General features: G+C 49.7%; 8 protein-coding genes across 8 annotated transcripts; 3 read left to right on the top strand and 5 right to left on the bottom strand.

The window, feature by feature from the left end:
* Window positions 1-303: 303 nt before the first annotated feature.
* Window positions 304-2,175, top strand: COCVIDRAFT_11527 (hypothetical protein; the record flags this gene model as incomplete). The annotated part of the gene is made up of 1 exon (XM_014706556.1): window positions 304-2,175. The coding sequence occupies one exon, from the start codon at window positions 304-306 to the stop codon at window positions 2,173-2,175; it is 1,872 nt and encodes a 623-aa protein (XP_014562042.1).
* An 872-nt stretch (window positions 2,176-3,047) lies between these two features.
* Window positions 3,048-4,391, top strand: COCVIDRAFT_84870 (hypothetical protein; the record flags this gene model as incomplete). Its single annotated transcript, XM_014706733.1, has 1 exon — window positions 3,048-4,391. One exon carries the CDS (start codon window positions 3,048-3,050, stop codon window positions 4,389-4,391), a length of 1,344 nt encoding a protein of 447 aa, XP_014562219.1.
* A 1,059-nt stretch (window positions 4,392-5,450) lies between these two features.
* On the top strand, window positions 5,451-6,434 carry COCVIDRAFT_11525 (hypothetical protein; the record flags this gene model as incomplete). Its single annotated transcript, XM_014706555.1, has 4 exons — window positions 5,451-5,582; window positions 5,632-5,652; window positions 5,706-5,852; window positions 5,916-6,434. 4 exons carry the CDS (start codon window positions 5,451-5,453, stop codon window positions 6,432-6,434), a joined length of 819 nt encoding a protein of 272 aa, XP_014562041.1.
* A 352-nt stretch (window positions 6,435-6,786) lies between these two features.
* Window positions 6,787-7,053, bottom strand: COCVIDRAFT_84820 (hypothetical protein; the record flags this gene model as incomplete). Its single annotated transcript, XM_014706732.1, has 1 exon — window positions 6,787-7,053. A coding segment is annotated over one exon (267 nt), but the record flags the coding sequence as incomplete, so codon positions are not given.
* A 129-nt stretch (window positions 7,054-7,182) lies between these two features.
* COCVIDRAFT_50819 (hypothetical protein) lies at window positions 7,183-7,493 on the bottom strand (the record flags this gene model as incomplete). Its single annotated transcript, XM_014706731.1, has 2 exons — window positions 7,183-7,373; window positions 7,433-7,493. Coding segments are annotated over 2 exons (252 nt in total), but the record flags the coding sequence as incomplete, so codon positions are not given.
* Window positions 7,494-8,228: 735 nt separating this feature from the next.
* Window positions 8,229-8,993, bottom strand: COCVIDRAFT_22079 (hypothetical protein; the record flags this gene model as incomplete). The annotated part of the gene is made up of 1 exon (XM_014706596.1): window positions 8,229-8,993. One exon carries the CDS (start codon window positions 8,991-8,993, stop codon window positions 8,229-8,231), a length of 765 nt encoding a protein of 254 aa, XP_014562082.1.
* A 559-nt stretch (window positions 8,994-9,552) lies between these two features.
* COCVIDRAFT_84724 (hypothetical protein) lies at window positions 9,553-11,262 on the bottom strand (the record flags this gene model as incomplete). The annotated part of the gene is made up of 5 exons (XM_014706730.1): window positions 9,553-10,399; window positions 10,466-10,564; window positions 10,623-10,685; window positions 10,749-11,011; window positions 11,071-11,262. 5 exons carry the CDS (start codon window positions 11,260-11,262, stop codon window positions 9,553-9,555), a joined length of 1,464 nt encoding a protein of 487 aa, XP_014562216.1.
* A 1,275-nt stretch (window positions 11,263-12,537) lies between these two features.
* Window positions 12,538-13,535, bottom strand: COCVIDRAFT_84933 (hypothetical protein; the record flags this gene model as incomplete). Its single annotated transcript, XM_014706729.1, has 2 exons — window positions 12,538-13,052; window positions 13,115-13,535. The coding sequence occupies 2 exons, from the start codon at window positions 13,533-13,535 to the stop codon at window positions 12,538-12,540; spliced, it is 936 nt and encodes a 311-aa protein (XP_014562215.1).
* Between the last annotated feature and the right edge of the window lie 1,401 nt (window positions 13,536-14,936).

Genomic DNA, 14,936 nt, shown 5'->3' with positions numbered 1-14,936 from the left:
TGTATCCGATGCTCTTTACTTTATTTTCTTCTACGTAGTGACTGAGCATTGTTATTTAGTGCTTCTTCATTATCTCCATAGACCAAGCAGCTTAGTCTACAAAGAAGCCTTCATTTTATAACAAGCTAGACGTGGGTTGACAGGCACGTGAATCCACTACTACTATCCACGGGCCGCGCACAACCAAATTCCTCGGAGCGAAGCTCTACCGCTTGCCCACTCGTCGCCTCGAACACCCTCTGGCTTGCCCCGCGCCCCTTCCGCCTAGCCAATTGTTGGTTTTCTCTGCAGCTCTCAGAAAGTATGCGATCTCCTCCACGCCGCGTTGTGAAGGGCAGGAGCCAGCCAGCGTGCAATCCTTGCCGCCGGCGGAAGTCGCGCTGCAAGTATGAACCAGCGGAGCACGCCTGCCTCATGTGCAAGGCACACCAGACACAGTGTGTCCGAACACTGCGGAATGGTTCAATACAGGGCACATGGAGAGACGACCAGATTGAGCAGAGTTCGTGTCACCCTCGCCAGTCGCCATCTCAGCCTTCGATGCGAACACGTGATCTTGGGCCGTCGGCTGTCGATGCCAACTTGGCCGCCATTTCAACATCTCCTAGTCTGTACCTCGGTGCGGCTCCGGAGGTAGCATTCGACGCCGATAATGAAGACAACCCACATATTGCTGCCCCGGCCACCGCCGCGGACAGTCATTTCCTTCAAGGCTATCTGTCTAGCATTCATGCGGCACAAGGAGAGCGGGCTATCCGACCTGCGTTGCCTGGTACTGCATCAGCGCCTGTCATCTTCATGCGCGTCAAGAAGAGACCTGTGGGCCTCACCATAGACCCGAACCCTTCCTCAGCCAAGCTGCAGATGATTGTCAAGCTTTTGGAACCCCACCAAGACGCATTGCTTATGGTCTATCGCACCAAAGCAAACGCATGCTTCCCAATACTCCACGAAGACTTCTTCTCCCAGCCCAGCACACGCTCTCGCATTTCGCCGGCTGTGCTTGCTTGTTTATATGCTCACGCCATGTGCTACTGGCCCTCGGACCAGCAACTGAGGAAATATCATCGTCCAGATGGCCGTTTCATCTGGAATTTGGCTTTGGATGCTCTCTACTCCGAACTACACATTTCGCCTGACATGTCATCAATCATTTCCATATTGCTAAATATTGGAGGTCGTCCAACCACCACCATGGTAGGCAACGGAATGCTCTTGGGTTCTGCCATCTCCCTGGCCAAATGCCTCGGTTTGCATAGGAATCCTGCGCCCTGGAACATAACAGAGCAGGAAAAGACTTTTCGTACCAATGTATGGTACTGCCTTGTCATTCACGATCGATGGACAAGTCTTACACATGGGACACCACCACACATTCGTCAAACCCATCATGACATCCCCCTTCCCAAGAGGACATCTCCCGACGAGCCGGGCAGAGTGTTCGAGGTATTGGCTAGCCTCAGTACCGCCCTCGGTAATTATCTAGAAGGACTGTATGCCATTAGTGAAGAGGCAAATATCGCCGCCTTGGCGCGTAACCTTTTGCTTGATCTAAACACGTGGACTGATATGTTGCCCGGGGATATCAGACGAATCCTTGTTAGAGGCTCTGACTTGACTATACCTGGTGCAGCCAATCTCAGACTGTGTTACTTGGCGCTAAATTTCTTCAATCTTCGTCTTTACCTGAGTGTTGAGGAAGCAGATATTCCACTGGGCCAGGCATCTAGCGAGCGACTGTTAGAAGCACGTCGAGCAGCAGAAGATATCGTGTTGTTTGTGCAGGAACTGTCCGTTAAACAACTAGAGGACTTTTGGCTACCTACAGCTGCATTTGTATTGACATCTACAGCCGCGTTCCTTCTGCGCCTAGCTGTGCAGGTGGACTTTCCTCTTTCCGAATCACCCACACAGAGTCTTTCGCTCTCTCTCGCACACGACCTCGTAAACTGTTTACGCTCGCATAAGGAACTACACGGATGGGAACTAGGCGACATTTGCCTGACTCAATATGCGGACGTTGTTGATAGATTGTGGGACCAGCACGTTCCTCCGGAGCTGGATATGACCTTGCTTGACTCCGCGCCGTTCATCTCTGATCCAATCTTCTTCCACTCTACTGTTGCCGATCAGTGGGATCCGTTAGTTTGGAGTGAGGAGCTTCGTGAAGAGTAAATGGAAATCAATACACAGCAAAATGACATGCTGAAGGAAAACAAAGCAAACCCACGTGTCTACTCTGGTAGCTTCATTTTGTAGCCTAAGAAAGAAAGCACGTCGCTGATATCATGTCCGAGTATCGTTCAAGCGATGCCGCCCCAACGAGTCTCAGCACAGCAGCCAGTTCTAGAGCTTACCGAAAACATGGTGACTCGAACTTCGAGTACTAGGTAATCAGGTCTGAATCAAAAAGACTTATGGTAGGAAGCAGAGGCTCGAATGCCCAAAATGTGAGATGTGATTCGGCACTGGCGGCCACTTAGGTAATTGTCAAGGGAAATACGGCGACACGGAAAGAGGAGTAAGATGATTTTCTGCGCGGAACCTAGCCATTTTGCGAGCTGTCAGCGCTTCGGTCAGGGTGCTTGGAGATAACTTGAGACGATGAACGTTGGCAACCGAGGTTTAGGTCATCCTTGTTTGCCCCGGATTTTTAGAATAAAAAGTGGACGGAGTGTCTTCGCTAGCATTGGTATTCGTATGCTAATCCTATGATAGGAGAAGTACATTCCCGCGGCGTACCTCCCGCGCGTGTGGGGCCGCGGGATCGACAACCCCACCGCAAGCCAATCATGAGATACTTGCCATCGACACCTACATGTTAGTATGGTATCATTCGTATATGGCGATACATGTATAAAGCTCATGTACGCGGTATGAAACGTCTAAACGAAAGATAGAGAAAAATCGTTTTCTTGTTCATTGAAATCCCTGCGTAGGTTCTCTTCTCGCATCATACAAGCTACACACCAAATCCGTCGTTCACAGAATCCCTCTTCATTCGCCTCCTCAGCGGATCCTTCAAATTGCTCAAACACATTACCGAAATGGGTAGCCAGTTGGTTAACAGCGAACAAACAAAGTTCTGGGAAGATGTCGACAAGTACCTCATGTACACTGGGGTTCCGTTCTCCCCAGCCATCATCATCAAGGCCCAGGGGGTACGGCTGCACGATTCCAACGGCAGGTCCATTCTTGATTTCACATCCGGTCAAATGAGCTCTCTCCTGGGACACTCCCACCCAGATGTCGTAGAGGTGGTGCGGAAGTATGTCGGCGATCTAGATCACTTGCTGAGCAACATGGTTACCGCACCTGTTGTTGAACTGGCTCGCCGGTTGTCCACCTTTTTGCCACCCCAGCTTTGCAAAACATTCCTCCTCAACACAGGTTCTGAAACCACTGAGGCTGCTCTCAAAATAGCGAAGTGCGCCACAGGAAAGTTTGAGGTCATCGCTTTCTCGGCCAGCTATCACGGTCTAACACAAGGCTCGGGATCAGCTACTTACTCTGCTGGGCGCAGAAATGGTGGACCTACAATGCCTGGCCAGCTCGCCTTCCCTGCTCCCTACCCATACCGCTCTGTGTTTCGCAAGGCCGACGGGTCCTATGATTGGGAAACGGAGCTTGAATATGGATGGTCCATGATTGACCGGCAGAGCGTGGGCTCCCTTGCTGCTTTTATCATGGAACCTATCCTTTCTACTGGAGGGATTCTAGTACCTCCCAAAGGATATTTGAAGCGCATGGAGGAAGAGTGCAGGAAGCGTGGTATGCTCATCATTATGGATGAAGCACAAACCGGCGTTGGCCGTACTGGTCAAATGTTTGCCTACGAAGAAGACAACATCGTCCCTGATATTCTTTGTCTTTCCAAGACTCTCGGTTGTGGTCTTCCCCTTGCTTCTGTCACTACTACTGCTGAGATCGAAGAGAAGTGCCGCAACTCAGGTTTTCTGTGGTTAACTACCCACTTGAATGACCCGCTTACTGCAGCAGTTGGCTGCAAGGTTCTCGAGATCGTGGAGCGTGATAATATACCACAGAAAGCTGCTGAACGTGGAGAACAGCTGCGACAAGGACTTCTTAGGCTACAGAAGAAGTTTTGGTGTATTGGCGATGTTCGTGGACGCGGCCTCTTCCAGGCAATCGAGATCATATCCAATCCGGAAACCAAGGCACCTGGACCTGAACTTGGCCAAGCCGTTTCCAATCGTGCTCTCCAGCTCGGTCTCTCATGTAATGTGGTAAACTTGCCGGGTATGGGAGGTGTTTTTCGGCTTGCTCCCCCTGTTACCGTGACGGAGGCGGAAATCGACGAAGGTTTAGGATTGTTAGAAGAAGCCTTTGGACAGATTCTCAGTGAGAAGGGTCACACGGTTGGCAAATAGGACAATATAGCCCGTTTTCCATTCATGTTTAATAAGCCGTTAGCTATCAAAAACAGTTATGTTCTGCGAAATCTGTTTTAGCCAATCAGCAGTGAAGAAACATGCGAAACGATGTGAATCTGGCCCTTACTCTCTCAGCTTGAATGGGTGTTTAGGACCCTTGAAAGAATTTTCTGCTACATGTTCCGTTCTTTCTCATGACTTTTGGCTACATTATAGCGTACGAAACCCTCTCAAATATGCTGACACTTGTCAAAGTTTCTAGAACAGGTTAGAACGCTACTATCTCTAGCGTCTTTCTGACTAGTTATCGTAACAAGGGCTTTTCTTACACTATTCAATACCATAGTACGCAGTAATTCGGACATGAGTGGAGCCAGTCAGGCGCTGGAACGAGCGCTACACCCCAATATGGCCAGAAGATACGTTGTGCTATCAGAGAGAAGCAATGTGCTCATCTCCACATTATTGCATTGCGACCATTGACGATGTATGAACGAAGCCCTGGCTCAAGGCCAGCAGTAACCTACTCTGGATAGTTTATTGAAACGACGACGAGATTCTGCTCCTCTCTGCGAGAAATGATGAGGGTTTCTGTTCTCGCTGCAGGCTAACCGCGGAAACTAAACGCGAACGGGATATCATCACGTGGTCATGAATAGTAATAAACTTTCGTATATGCACGCTTGAATCACGCTTGCATTTAGTTTACTACCAATAAGTTCGAACGGAGGATGTAATTCAAGATAAAGGTAAGGCGCCCACCATCTTGGGTCACACGATAAATCCCGCTCATGAGTCTAGCTGTCATCTGACTATGAATGATGTCTTCCTAGTGGACAATAGATACTACAAGATCTCTTTACATGAGCACTGACCCAATAAGACTTTCGGACTTACAAAATTGGGGTAGAATTCAGCGGAGCGGCAGTTGGTATTGCTTTTCGAATAGCGGTGAATGATTGGAGATTTCAAGAGGCTCACTTATTTTACGATTGTCACACACAAAGCCTACCGCTATTTGCACCTTTCTGCATTATTTTTGCATCGTCAGGCACCATGAGTCCTGAATCTTCACACGCATCTTGGTACAAGGAGGAGCCGGAAACGATTGAACCTGCCATAAGAGAGGTCTTTGAGAAACACAGCAAAATCCCCGCCGAGCGTGTCGCAGAGCACATTAAGCAAGTGGTATGTGGATCATGAGTCTAAGACATGCCCGACACTGATGATAATGCAGCGAGATAAAGCGTACCAAATTGTAAGCGGTACAAATATGGCACGAGCATGATCTGACTCTTACGTGATGCTCAGTCCCGCTATCCATGCATTGGGGGATATTACTTCCTAAACCTGAAAGCACGAGAGGCACCATGCTACCCCGAAGTCAAGAAACGTGTCCTAAACGGGGAAAAACTTCTCGATATCGGCTGCTGCCTTGGCCAAGAGATTCGCAGAATGGTATACGACCTCTACACATGCTATAGCTACATCGATACCATGGGCTTACTAATATGAATTTAGGTTACTGATGGCATGCCGGCGGAGAACTTGTACGGATGCGAGTTAAAGACGGAACTTGTAAATCTGGGATACGAATTATTTCTTGACAAGGAATATCTAGCGTCAAAGTTCATCGTTGCGAACATCTTCGAAACGCCCTCTGACCTGGATCAGCTGGATGGGAAGATCAGCATAGTCCACGCCCAGTACTTCTTCCATCTCTTTACGTGGGACGAGCAGTTGCGGCTAGCTCATCGGCTCGTAAGGTTATCCAAACCAAACTGTGAGTTCTTGGTATTTGGGGGACATATGGGAACGGACCAGGAAACTGAGGGGTATCACGCCGACACTGGGAAGTTCTTCATGCATAGCCATGAAAGCTGGAAGCGATTATGGGACCAGGTTGGAAGCGAAACGAATACCTCGTGGGAGGTGGAGACAGGACGACAACCTGCAGACCCCAATCTACTCTGGTTATGTGGACCAGAGGCGTATTTTATGACGTTTGTGGTGCGCAGAGTACAAGTGTCCTCCGGATAGGTTGTACATAGCAACGAAAGAAAGTGCAAACTTCATTCCGTGTCTTGCTAGCTTTACGCGACTATGATCGGCAACGACCGTGGTTGCTCTGAATATTACTAGTCAGGTAATGGAACATTACCACGATTGCAGGTATCAAAGTCAAGTCTATTCCCTTCAAACCAATTTAACCGCTACCGACTACTACCGCCCACGGCATATCATGCTCCAATTACTTGCTACTAAATTGATCTGCATGTTTTGTTCAACTAGCCCCGACATTCCATCCCACCTCCTCCTAACAACAAAACTTTGCCGCTCACATCGCACACCCCCAAAAGACCCTCTCTCGCTCCCCGCATCCAAGCAAGTTCTAATACACCTTCTCAAAGATATTCATCTTATGCGACCCTCCACAATTCAGGGTACCTCCACCACACTTCATATTGCACTTATTCTCTGGCACGTTTTCCGTCGCAGTCATGAACGAATCGCCACAGAAGCATTCAACCGAGTACTGTACACCGTAGTACTTGCGGCCCTTGCAGAATGCCGCGCACATATCGCGCGTCATGTTGTCGTCTTTCTTGAAGCCATCTCGTAGCACGCGGTAGTTGTTGTCGGTGTAGCAACCGATGTATTTCCAGGGTGGGCTGCGCAGGCTGTTGAGCTCGTCGGTTAGCTGCTGCTCTTTTTGGAGGAGGTCTTGCTCGCGGAGTAGGTGCTCTTGTTTGATCTTGTTGAGTTCAGCGGCGGCGCTTTGCTGGGCTTCGGTGAGTTGGGCGTTTAGTTGCTGCTCACGCAAAAGGCAGTCGGCTTTGGCTTTTTGGCAGGCTTCGTCGGATGGGTAGGTTGGAGGGTTGGGCGAGAGTGGCTGGTTGAAAGTAATGCCGTTGCTGCAAGTACATGCGCAAGTAGGCTTCTCCGACGGATGGACACAGTTGGGGGTGGGTTTGGCACCTAATTGTCAATGTTAGTATCGACATGTTTTCAAAAGAAAAAGCTGTGAGATTACTCACCATTTTCGCATTTATACGAATTGCTGAATACATCGGACGAGTCAAGTACTTGCTGGGCAGAGCCTGATGCTTGGAAGCTTTGGGAGTAGGCGCTAGTGCACAGCGTAGAGGCGAATAGGATCCACGAAGCTCTCATTTTTCGATCGGTAGTAGGTGATGGAAGATTATATTGGAAAGTGATGGTGAGTGGATGATTATTGGAAGATGGATAATTGAACACGCTTCAGGAAGCACGACTTTATATTACTTTCTTAGCCCGCACATGTCTTTTCAGCGGGCAAAGTCGAGACCTGATCCAAGGTACGTCAGGATATTGATATATTTCTTATTTATCTAGGTGCAGAAACGCACAGTGAACACGCGATGTATGTAAGTGTGCTATTGCGAATGAGCTAGCGGAGATCTACCACCAAGTGACCATGCACAGTAGGAAAATTGAAGACTTTCTGGTACCATGATCCGTTGCCAAGGTCCGTGTTATGATCGTCGTTCGTCCCAATGCTTTATTTCCGAAGTCTTGGCCATGCTCCATACTGGATTTCGACAATGGGGAGTCTTTCTTTGTTCATTCTTCAACTGCATCACGTAATGCATGACTACTTCCTGAGAGTGATACACTATCGTGACTAGTGAGCATGTAGGCTAATGTACATCATCGCCAGCAAAAGTATGTAAAGGTAGCCTACTATGAGCAACATGCGACTTGATCCAACGCGTTATTTGTTACTTGGGAAATATTGTGCGGGTCATGGCATCCAAAAGGTATTGTGGAATACACAGAACGACTGTGATTGATTCACCTATACGTAATCTTGTCCGGCAGATCCGCATTAGGTATCGCCGTCCTCTGTGTATCCACTGCATCTGCCTCAAAGGTCTGATGTGTCTGCCCGAACTGCACGGGCTGTGGTTTCTTGTAATGCTCTCTAGTCTCCTGAAGAAAGCCAGTATTCAAATCTTCTGATGCTTCGGCTCCACTGTCCTGTCTTTGGACCGCCGTCATCGAACTTCGCTTCTTATGTTCGACCCTGTCGATGATCTTGCGGCACACATCGCGGTGCGCGAGCTCCATTTTGCCCTTGACGAATGGCATGAGATACCACGCACATGTAACCTCTACGTCTTCAACGAGAACCCACTTGGCGTCCCCGACACCCATACCTTCGCCCTCGACCTCGCTCCCCGCCTCGCCATTCTCCAACACCCGGAACTCAGCACGCACAGTCACACCGGCAGCGGCATCCGCCCTTGTCTTGAGTCCCTGTCGTGTGTCCTGAAAACAACTTGGGAAGGTAATGTATTTTTTGCCCAGCTCGCCGATGCCAGGGAACCATGTTATGCATTCTGTGACGTTGTAGGTGGAGACGGGGTACTGGTCTGGTGGGTACCAGTAAGTGTCTTTGAGGGTCGAAGGCAAGGTCGAGGGCGCTTTTGTGTGGCCGCAGGTGAGCGCTTGCAGTGTGAGGGCGGTCTCGTGATCGTGGAGTGTGGCAATGACTTCAGCTGGGTGCATGTGAGGAGGAATCTGGTGGGCGACGTGTAAGTGGTGTTTTGAGCCCATGGTTGGGGTGCAGAGTGGGAGACGTCGAGATGGTGTGTAGATGGGGGGGTAGAAGGTGTGTGGTATTTTGGGCTGTGTCGCGCCTGCGCGCGTGGTTGTATGTGCGTATATGCTTATAAAAGCGCTGAGCCGGACTTGGGGTCAGGGTGTTGACGATTAGCGACTACGATTAAGTACTGTATGTGCGTATGTTCGCGAGTGAATGGGATGCGAAGGAAGATAGGCTTGCAAGAGTGTACAAGTGCAAAGAAAAAAGAAGTAATTATGCCTCAAGCAGGGCTAGGGAGCCAAGCTGAGGCACATGGCGTTGCTGACTGAGGAGCTGCTGCTATTACGAGTGAGGCTGAGACAAGGAGACATGGGTCCAACCTGCGACACGTAGTGGTTGGGCAGAAAACGTCATCGTGTCACGCTTAACCACGGAGAGAAAGGCGCAAAATAGTAGTACAAGCGGGGTGCAGCAGACATTGCATAGTATATGCATAGTATTCCTTTGTACTACTCCTTGACCGTGTTTGCAAAAGAGATGTTATCATACACAGCAAGACTCGTCCACGCCTTAGAGCGTGTACTTGAACCCCGCCTGTCCTTCCCTCTCAGCCAGGGGCTCCCCGTTCGCCCTTTGCTTCTCAACCACCGCATTTTGCTTCCGGAAATACACTGTAAAGCATATTAGGACACCCAGAATGTAAAATTGCAAAGCAGCAGTAACCCAGAGTCCCGTGAGATACCTGGGCGCTTCCTTTTGCGTGAAGACGGTCGACGCAATGATGCCACCAATGGCTCCGAATCCAATCTGCAGCGCACTGCCAACCGATCTCTTACTCTGGCCGCGAATATTGTTGCTTTGGTAGGCAAGGATAGCAGGTACATTACCCTGGCATCCGCAAACGCCAAGGAATGTGCCAAAATATCTTGCCCCGTTGTTTTCGGCGTAAGCAACAATCATGAGCCCGACGATAGTAATGATAGACTGCGCTGCGATGACCGGAGCTCGAACTCGGTACTTATCGCCCAGCCATGCAAAGGCAAAGGCTCCGAACATGGCAACGAGACTGGGTGGGGCAGCGAGGGCGTTGGCTTGCCCTGCACTGTAACCCATGCCGAGCAGGATAACAGGGAGGAAGTAGCTGAAAGCGTATGCAGGCATTGTAGTGCTCATGAAGAGCGTCGCGTATCCCCACAACTTGATATCTCTGACATGCAGTCCGAATTTTGCCCACGTCAGCGGGTCATCGACAGAGTCGCCGCGGTCGTCTTCAATGCGTTGCATGATCACAGCTGCTTCGGTGGAAGTAAGGAAACCCTTCTTCTCGGCCTTGTCGGGGAAATCCAGGATGATGAACCAGGCGGCGACGGCGACGACGACTGTAATGATTCCTTCAATTATGAAGATCCATTGCCAACTGTGCTACATGTCAGTACACTTATGCCCAAGTAGCGGTTGGGGGTTGTGGCTGTCATCTGCTTACCCTCGGACTCCTGAAAGGCCTTCCATCTGCATCAAGCCATAGGCTAGAATACTTGCCAGGCCACCGATACCAACTGAAAAGAGGTAGAACAAGCCCAACCTAAAAGATAGGTTAGCTTGTTTGTCCAGTGTTGTGATTGCCTAAGCGCTTGCTTTACCTTTTCTGTGTTTCATAGCGGCGGTACCAACACGTAATGAGATAAACGCAACCGGGGAAGAAGCTAGAGTATTTTGTCATTAGCTAACAGTTCCAAGGCTAGGGGATTGAAGGCCAGGTTACTTACCCAGCCTCAAAGGCTCCCAGCAGCACACGGCATATAGTAAGTGAAATCCAGCTCTTCACAAAGGCCTGGCCAATCATCACGGCGCCCCAAGACACTGCGATGAAAGACAGCCAGTTTGCACTTCCCACTTTGCGCAGCACGATGTTGGAAGGTAGTTCGAGGAGAAAGTAGGTAGGGAAGAACATGACGAGCACAATTGTATATCGGTCCCCGATATCGAGACGAAGGTCCTGTCCCATGCCTGCGACACGGGCATTGGAAATCTAAGAGTTCTGTTAGGAGTGTTCCATAAGAGAATTGCCTGCCGAGTCCCTCTACTTACATTTGTACGGTCGATTAGCGCAATGGAGTACAGAGCCCCTAATATGGGTAGGAGCCTCCAGTCCACCTTGCGGACCAGCTTCTTCTCCTCAATCTCGTCAAAGATGTAGTCGCCACTGGCGCTGCCGGCTGCAGGTGGAGTCAAGCTCTCCTTGAGGACTGCATCGACCTTTTCTTCTGTCTCGTTACTCATGGTGTAGAGAGTGGGTCGTCAGACTGGATCGAGAACCAAAGGGTGAGATCAACCACGAAGATCTGCAGGGGGGAAATTCTGGGGCATGCGCTCCCCAACATTTATACTACCATCAAGATGGTTCCAGCCGAGGTGATTTTCAGCTCTTGGCCAAAGCAGTACTCCGCGAAGCTTTTTTGATCCAATGAAAACAGTCACTAGCTCCCGGGTCATCATCATGTACGATAGACACGTGGATTGGAATGGCCAATTCGGTCCTGTAGGCCAATACCAAGACGAGCAAAGACATGAAGAATGGCGGGGAAAGCCTGGGTGAAGGACGTTTGCCCAAGAATGGTAGTTAGTCCTAGAGTCACTAGCCGCCACCGCGCTCAGTACCGCCAGTCTGGTGCTGAGATGCAAGTTATGCCGAGCAAGCATGGCCCGCCGAGACGAAGAAACTCCCAGGAGGATATGAGATGGACGAAGGGCGGACCAATCCGATCACAGCAACTAAGCTTGATGTGCCCAGCGTTCTAGGCATGCCACGGCAGGCTGGCCAGATTGCGGGGTTGTTCTTGGGATATCCTGGGGTGAAAGTAATGCGTCAGATTTCCAAGCGCCAGATCGGGGTAAGTAGTATAAAGACACGGTTGGAGTTGCTATGGTCTGACATGGAATTGCTCGAGGCCAGTGCGGTTGTGGAAATGTAGCCGTGCTTACCTACCAGATTCGTCGATCGAGAGAGTTGATATGTCTCATGACTATGAACTGCACATTATGACCAACAGGGTATGCGACATAGCTGCTATGCGACTCCATCATGATGCTGACACGGAGTGTACTATGCGAAATGTTCGCGTAATGGGAATGGGTGAAGTCGACGAGGCGGAGCATAACTAGCGCCTCGGCATGGAAGCATCGGATGTGAAAATCTCGGGCCTATTACATGGCATGCCCTATCATTCGGAGTAACACATCACAATTACAATGTCAGACGTTTGAATTGGGCTGAAGAGTAATGTTCCTCTAGCTATATTGATTTCCGAGAAAACAACGTTTTCCATCTAGGGACAAGCCCAGTATAGTCCACATACAAACACATATAGTACTAGTATATAAGTCACGAGGGATGGTTGATACTATAATGAAAGACAACACCTGAGTGCCACCACCAAACGACAAGCGCTCACCGGGCCCCCGGATCACGATCCGTTCCTACAAACACCACCTGAACAGCAGCAAAGCTACAAGTGTCAGCACAAAGCTTAGAAAACATGTTCGTAAAGGATCGACTTACGCAGCGGTAATGGCAAATGCTTCTGACTTCTTCGCCTCTGTAAACGTTCTCAAACACACGCTCATCAGGATATTGAAGGCAGCAATGACCCAAAGCCGGCCCTTGAGCGATGGCACATTCAACAGGACCAAAATCGAGGCAATGGGCAGTAGCGATGCCAGGATACACGTGATCCAAGACGTGATTTTCAGGACATCCGAGTCATAATACACTTTGCGACCCAGGTTGGGGGTGCCTTTTGTGAAACGGCCGAGTCCACAAGAAAATAGACGCACCGACTTCTCTACAATCCATTGCGAGAAATCATCAGCCCTTGGGCGAGGATGTACTCCAACTAGGTCTGGTGCATGGTGCTCGGGGTTGTCCCAAGCGCCCCAAGTGCCATGATCAGTACCCGCGAGCCAGCACGGCCCCATGGACTCGCTTCCCAGGAAGTGGTAGAGGTCGGTGAGGTCAAATTTCTGCGGTGCTGGGATCTGGGATAGGTATGAGACTTGTAGCAGTGCTTCATCTAGAATTGTAGTGTTTTAGTCATATTGCCCTTCGTCTGTATTGCTAGTGACATTAACTCACTGTACTGGTTCAATTTCTCACCAATTGTCCCGAGAAGTTCCAAATGCGGTTTCCCATCGCCATCTTGATGTTCGAGCATGCGCTCGTAGTCGGCTGCGTATCTGTGAGATGGTCTTTTGCCTGATTCATCGTCTCGCTCTTTCTCTTCTTTCTCGATTATCCGCAGACGTCTCTCCAGGATGCAGAGCTCGGCATGAAGATACAGTATACGCCGAGAATTTAGAGCGGCGAATCTACGATAGATAGCTGTCTGTGGTTTCAAAGCGATGCGTTCGGCCAGCATAGGATAGCCTTTGGGGTACCCTTCCCACGAACGCACAAACGCGGAAGCCTCCTCCTGTCTCTGACCAGGGGTATCTGTCGCTTTCTCAGGCACCGGGGCGCTTGGGGTTTCTACTTCCGAATTCGCGGGTTCAGCCATAAAGAAGAGAAGAAGAAGTGGTGATAGGGAGTGGTCCACAAGGGCGGCACATCTTCGTATTTGAACGGGATCCTTCAGCGCGCACGAGCGCAAGGCTGTGCATGTCTCGCAAAAGTCGTGCAACATGGTCGCGCACCTTGATAGGGTCAGTTCCAGCAGGCGTTACGCCTTGGTACGGGTATATGCGTTCTTGTTACTATCTGCACGTTATTCCCGCCTTCACATGAGTCCAATCGAATTCTGAAAATACTCTGGTGGCGCAGAAGGAAAGGACGGCTAAGACACCATTGACAGATCCTATGAATTGTGTACTTTGTTGAACTTGTTGGCTAGAGTACATGCAAAGTACATGTTCAATTTCTACTTCGTAATAGAAAATAGTGTGAGTTTTGCGAGTATACTAGTATATTTGACGTTTTTGTAAGCAGTTCTATTGCAATACATAGGGAACATGGATTCAGTCTGGATTACAGAAAGACACTTATACCAGTGTGAAAAGCATTCCTGGCACAAAGCTAGTTTACAAGTTCACCCTGCTGGTCACCTACTGGTGCCACAAGTAACTAACATGATTGATACTGCAAAATTTGCTCATATGATGAGGAAGTCATTTGACAAGAAGAATACAAGTCGGCCATAGGGCTTTCCAGCGCAGTCATGCGTGATGGATGAAGCAATCAACCTGAATGAAGCAAGCACACACAGGAAGTAGACATATAACCCGCCCGTGGGCATTGCCACTGGTAAGTTGTTCCGCTCGAGCACAAGACCTCTCAAATGGGGTGCTGCATGTCTTCTCCCAAAGAAGGACCACGCGAGCCTCACTCGGAACTTGCGGGATTCGCAGCGCGTAGAATACACAACAACGAAGTGGACGAAACCGCACGTGCACGAAGATACCGGGACGATGCACCGACGGGGTGGATATGTATTCCATGCCACCATTACAACGATGGTAAGCGTTCCAACGGCGAGGGTTGTTCTCACTGTCAAGTGGCCGATGGATCTCATTGGGACGTTTTGGCATTTGACAAGAAGGACAAGGCGGAACTGGTCGTGTCAGCAAATTTTGCTTCTAATCCCGGCTGGTATCACTCTGTTTGTAAAAAGCACTACGATTCGGTCGGTGACAGGCAGGTGTGCTCCAATGCTCAATGTGGCGATGTCGGAGGAGAAGTGTGGTACACGTGCAGGAAGTAATCATAGCCTAAAACGGATGGAGATAGGCATTGCGCACGAGCCAAGATAGGCCAGGGAGGTTGAGGTCTACAGAGAAAACAGAATGCACTGTTGTGTGTACGTAGCCTCCTCGAAAGAGACATGGTTCTGTTGGCCTTTTTCCCTGTTCAAGCCTCAGCTTGTGTGATGTATGATGAGTGTTAAAGTCACCAATGGAAAATA

The sequence above is a fragment of the Bipolaris victoriae genome, assembly GCF_000527765.1.
Source record: "Bipolaris victoriae FI3 unplaced genomic scaffold scaffold_2, whole genome shotgun sequence".
Classification (NCBI taxonomy): Eukaryota; Fungi; Ascomycota; class Dothideomycetes; order Pleosporales; family Pleosporaceae; genus Bipolaris; species Bipolaris victoriae.
This window is presented reverse-complemented; position numbering and strand designations above follow the sequence as displayed.